Here is a 6,000-nt window from a genome sequence, read left to right as displayed (position 1 = left end):
GAATTACTCGTTGGATAGATGATAATGGAAAAAGGAACTATATATAAAGCAAAGGGCAGTTTTGGAGCATGTGACACAGGTGAAGGATATGACGGCAGTATTAGATTGGGGTTGAAGCTTGAAAGCAGACAGTGCCAGGCAGCTATAGAGGGTGTGCTTGTGATGTCACCTCACTTGCGATCCGCCATCTTGGAGCACAAGCAAACAAAGCAAAAGTGTGTGTGTGTGTGTGTGTGTGTGTGTGTGTGTGTGTGTGTGTGTGTGTGTGTGTGTGTGTGTGTGTGTGTGTGTGTGTGTGTGTGTGTGTGTGTGTGTGTGTGTGTGTGTGTGTGTGTGTGTGTGTGTGTAAACATGTACCTGCGTTTGGGTGAGGGATCATGATTCAAGGACCAAATTTGTGATGCTTTCTTTTTCCCAAAGTTTTGGTCTAACGGCTCCTTTCAGGATCGTCACCGATCCTCGGACAGCTTCCAACTGCAGTTCGTTTGTATTAATATTCCCAGGGCTAGTTTTTAAGACTTCTTTAAGGTTCTTCTATATTGTTACAGATCCGGGGGACGGCACTCCCGTTAGCAAGGGGGGTTTAATCCCCTTGTCTTGTTAAGCTGGCCGTCAGACCGGTCCTGGTACTTGTAACGCTCTTTTGCGGGGTGGGATTGATCAGGTTTATTGGTCCAGGTATTAGCCCGAATACCTTTATCAATCCCTCCGCAAAACAGGGAGACAGGTACCGCTCGAATCCCGGACGAGATGGGGTTTGCCGAGCGGTTTAGCAATCCGGAATCCGAGCCGTTAACAAAAGACTAAACCCGATTGTAAGCGGTTCTGCCAAAATCGTGCCACAGATATTCAATAGGGAAAACATGAAGACGATCGGACGAGAATGAAAACCAAAGAATAAGGAGGAACAGGTATTTATTAACTACTATACAAAACCAAAGAAACCAAAGGAGAAACGAAAGCAATATACAGAAGAAGAAGAAGACACAGCGCAAATCCTTAAACAAGCTTACTTATACCCAGGGACAAGACAAACAGAACAAACTCATGTACACTAATGGGGTTTTCAGGCAGGAATGGTGGGAAGGATGAGAAGGGCAGACGGTCCACAGGACTGGTGGGCAGGGAGGTTCGGAAATCGCGGTACGCCGTTGGTGCCCCGCGTGAGCGTCCACGCTCCGATGCAGTGGCGAAAACCCGGTCGTCAGTGCTGATTGGTAACGCGTCTCTCTCCAATGCTCCTTTCTCATGAACCTCCTCCTGCATCTCCAGCTCATCTCGTGCTCCCTTCTCATGCGTCTCTCTTGCACCTCCTCCCACGTCTCTGGTGGGGGCTTTGCGCCAAGGGTTTTATTACCACGCCTTGGAACCCTCTCGAACCTACCAGACGTTTCTTGCCATGCCCTTGGAACCCTCTCAAACTCTCTAGATGTTTCTTGCCACGCCCTATCAAGCCATGCCCACCGAGCCCTGGTTGGTCGTTAAGGGCCCTCTGACCCCACCTTTGATGACGAGGTGGTGCCACGCCCGTGCTCTGGCGGCTCCTCCCTCTTCTTCTCCGATCCTGGCCTCGTGGGCAATGGAGTTTTGGCGGTGTAATGCCAACGAAACAGCCCAACTGTCACTGGCACTTGGCAGAGGCGAGATGATTGGGGAAGGCACTTTGCAGAGACGATTGGGGATAAATTGAAAGGGGAACTATCTTATTTGATTGATGCAACGTAGAGTCAACTATTGGAAACGCAGCCTTACCTGGAACACAGAATAATGATATAACTAAAGAGAGGTCCTAAAGTGTCCTCAGTGTTGTACATGGACTAACTAAGGTGCAATCTTTAATTAACAGCCAATTAAGGGGACATGTACACGGGTCATTTATGAGGGAATTTACTACTAAATTTACATGTGAAGGTTCTAAAAACCGTAACAATATCATTCCCGTTGTTCCAATAATCACTGGTACAATTTCTGCACTCTTCAGCTTCCAGTATCATTTCATGTAATTTTGAGGTATTGGTATTTGGTCACATTTGGTGCGATTTGAGGGAAGAGAATGGCAAAGAAATTGGGTGGGTTCAAGGAACAAGGTAGGAGAAAAAGAGGTAGACCATGGTTGAGATGGGAGAATTGTGCGAGGTGGGATATCAGTAAGGTGGGAGTGGTTGGAGAGTGGAGAGAGTTGGCTGAGGACAGATTGGAGTGGAGGATTATCGTATCGTGGTCATGGCAGGGCAGGAGCTTGGTGCCATCGGACCTCACACCTTATAAAGAGGAGGAGATGAAGACTATATCCGGTCGCAATGCTTTGTTTTCTATGTTTATGCTCGATTGGATCATTAGTGCATGTGTGAGCATCACTTCCTTGTTTTCAATGATTGCTTTTGGTTCATGTTTCCATGAGTTTTCTGAAAATGTGATATTGAAATTTTTGCAAATGTGCCGGTGGATTACTCGACATACTTCGGATGCCTGTGTACAGCTGTTCTAACAGGAGTTGTTTTTTGTTTTTTTTAGCATTTTGAGTGGTGATTTGTGCTTTCTTCCTTTAAGAACATACACCAGTCACACAATAACACACCAATTTTCCGTCCACTGTTCTCTCTGTTGTGGTATACGTTGTTCTAACCCTAACCACGCAAAGCACAATAACACTAATCGTATACTTCGCCGATCGTGAATGGACGTTCCTTTGTCGTGTGTGTTTGTGTGTGTGTGTGTGTTTGTGTGTGTGTGTGTGTTTGTGTGTGTGTGTGTGTTTGTGTGTGTGTTTATGCAGCTCCACTATAAACTTTAGGCCATGTGAACAAAAAAAAAAGTTAAAATCAGAGATTCACTTTTGCCTGAATGCAGAACGAATGCTGAGGTGATGGAAGGATTTGAAATCCTGAAGATCAAAATAGAGGATGTGAACTACCTTGGTCCTGAAGAAGAGAGAGGGAAGAAGGAAGATGGTAAGTGGTGAAAGCCTGTAATATCACAGTTTTCTCATTTATTTATTTTTCACCAAGTTGTTCCAATATCTTCTACAAACGTGTAATATCCAGATATGTACATGACCGGTGTGTGAAATTTGCAAATCTCTTCCTGGCATGTATATACAGGTGGGCTATGGCTCGAGTCTGGTATTAAGAGCCAGCATGACCACAAGAGGAGACCTCACTGATTTCGAGCAAGGTGTAATTATTGGTGCGCCTTTGGCAGGCATTTCAGTGACAAAGGCTGTGGAAATTGCTGACGTGTCACAAAGGTGATGTCAGCCAGAGAAAAATAATTTGTCATGTCATCATCAAAGGGCAATAGTGGGCAGAAGCGCATACTAATTGAGCGTGATACATGGGCATTAGTCCAGACTATGAGGCAAAATAGGAGAGCAATGGTGGACAAATTGTTTGTGGAGTTCAACGTGGGCCGTAAGCATGCTGCATCGCCAAATGGTCAGAAGGGAACTTAATAGAGCACTATAACCATAGCCGGGTTTCTATGCGCATACCGCTTACAACACCTGGCAACGCTCATTTGCATGTCCAGTGGTGCAAGGAGCATAGGCAATGGACTGCCGAGCAGTGTAGGAATGGGATATGGTCTGATGAGTCGTCCTTCATGTTCTTGACGAATGGATGTGTGCACGTGCGGCGACAGCCCAGGGAGATCTACAACCCTGAGTGCCTAGTTACGGCAGTAAAAGGTTCTGGTGGTTCCATAATGGTTTTAAGAGGTGTTTTCCTGGCATGGCCTGGGTCCACTCATTTCATTTGAAGGCAGGGTTGATGTAGCGTGCTATGCTACCATCCTGAGTGATCATCTGCATTCTGTTTATTCAGCATTTCTTCCTTCCTGGGACGGGTGTCTTTCAGGACAACAATGGCCCAGTCCACAGGGCACGTGGTATCAGCAGGTGGTTTGAGGAGCACAAAGACAAAGTTACCCATCTTCATGGCCATCCCAATCGCTGGACCTCAATCGTATAGACTTGTAGAGCATTTGTGGGACTGTCTGGAGAGGTGCCATGACAGATGTCGCTGCCTCCATCAAACCGACTTGAATTGTAGGACTTCCTTGTGGAGGGAATGGTGCCACATTCCTGCAAAACCTTTCCAGACGCTTGTCTACTTCATGCCACGTCATATCCATGCCCTCCTGGATGCACATGGTGTTTGCATTTTTTGTCCATTACCTGCACCTTTACTTTCAATGCACTGTGTGAAAGGTGTATAGTTGTACTTTGAAACTTGTGCAGGAAAAACGTCGCTCGATTTGGATTTCTGCACCCAATTAAAATCAGAGCGTTGGACTCTCTACCCACTTTAATGCCCATTTTATCCTATCCCTGTATCTATCACCCCCTGTCCTTCATCCTTACTTAAACCACATCTATACCCAATATGCTCTTCGATATTAGTTGGTGGACACTGGACATTAAAGTTCCCATGGTGGCATTCAAAAAGAGTCAGCAAGTTATCTCAAGCACCCTGGTCAAACTCCAAATTCCTGCCATAATTGGCTCAAATCGAATATTGGACCTTGCGAGCTGGATTGTAAAAAGATTTAGGCTGAACTTCCATTTCGGCCAACACCACAAAAAGATTGGATTCATTCAGTTATAAATTAAGAAATAGTAGTTTCCCCGCATCCTTGGGCTGTCATCCTCCTCATTCCCTCCGCCCCCGAAGGTGGATGGAGGTTGTTTTCACCCCTTTCTGATTGTTTATCTGTCTGTTTGTGAACAGGATATCTCAAAAAGTTGTGGACGGATTCGGACGAAACTTGATGGACAGGTTGCGTGTGTGACAAGGACGAATCGATTGTATTTTGGTGAAGATCTGAATATGCATCCGGATACAATAATTTTTGTCCCCGGTCGCACTGCGGAGCGAAAGGGGGACTATGGTTTTCCCCTCCGTCTGTGTGTCCGTCCGTCCGTGCGGGCTTGCGTGCGTAAGCGAAGGACCGCATTCGAATTTGGTGTGTGGGTGCAACCCACGTCAAAATCCAAGATGGCCGCCACCATGTTTGTCTGATGCCATGTATGTCTGAACCTTGTGAGCTGAATATCTTGAAAAATAAGCGAAGTACCGACTTCTAATCTGGCGTGTGGGTGTATCTAAGCATAAGGAAGAACGCTATTGAAAATTGGGTCCCCACGTCAAAATCCAAGATGGCCACCTCCATGTACGTCTGAACCTTGTGAGCTGAATATCTTGAAAAATAAGCGAAGTACCGACTTCTAATCTGGCGTGTGGGTGTATCTAAGCATAAGGAAGAACGCTATTGAAAATTGGGTCCCCACGTCAAAATCCAAGATGGCCGCCGCCATGTATGTCTGAACCTTGTGAGATGAATATCTTGAAAAATAAGCGAGGTACCAACTTCTAATTTGGTGTGTGGGTGTATCTCGGCAGAAGGAAGAACGCCATTGAAAATTGGATCTGCCACGTCAAAATCCAAGATGGCCACCACCATATATATGTCTGAACCTTGTGAGCGAAATATCTCGAAAAATAAGCGAAGTACCAACTTCTAATCTTGTGTGTGGGTGTATCTAGGCATAAGGAAGAACGCTATTGAAAATTGGGTCGCCACGTCAAAATCCAAGATGGCCGCCGCCATGTATGTCTGAACCTTGTGAGATGAATATCTTGAAAAATAAGCGAAGTACCAACTTCTAATCTTGTGTGTGGGTGTATCTAGGCACAAGGAAGAACGCTGTTTAAAATTGGGTCGCCACGTCAAAATCCAAGATGGCCGCCGCCATGTATGTCTGAACCTTGTGAGATGAATATCTTGAAAAATAAGCGAAGTACCAACTTCTAATCTGGCGTGTGGGTGTATCTCGGCATAAGGAAGAACGCTATTGGAAATTGGGTCGCCATGTCAAAATCCAAGATGGCCGCCTACATGTATGTCTGAACCTTGTGAGCGAAATATCATATCATAGCATGTTTTCTGCGTCTTCCACTTTGTCAACTCGCATCACTTCCCCGACGGGGGACCGAGGTGAAA

General features: G+C 45.8%; 1 protein-coding gene across 3 annotated transcripts in view; it reads left to right on the top strand.

Annotated features, from left to right (window-relative positions):
* LOC137414450 (uncharacterized) overlaps positions 1-6,000 on the top strand; it is a 93,662-nt gene that overhangs the window by 34,162 nt on the left and 53,500 nt on the right. For all 3 annotated transcript variants that reach the window (XR_013621828.1, XM_078769997.1, XM_078769998.1), the window contains exon 2: positions 2,851-2,951. Coding sequence is in view for 2 of the 3 variants with exons in the window: in XM_078769997.1 (XP_078626123.1) it covers positions 2,867-2,951 (85 nt within the window). In the remaining variant the exon portion in view is untranslated. The remainder of the gene's footprint in view (positions 1-2,850; positions 2,952-6,000) is intronic.

This window comes from Myxine glutinosa, chromosome 1 (genome assembly GCF_964187855.1).
Source record: "Myxine glutinosa chromosome 1, kmMyxGlut1.1, whole genome shotgun sequence".
Lineage (NCBI taxonomy): Eukaryota > Metazoa > Chordata > Myxini > Myxiniformes > Myxinidae > Myxine > Myxine glutinosa.
The sequence above is the reverse complement of the archived record's forward strand: the minus strand, read 5'-3'. Positions and strand labels throughout refer to the sequence as shown.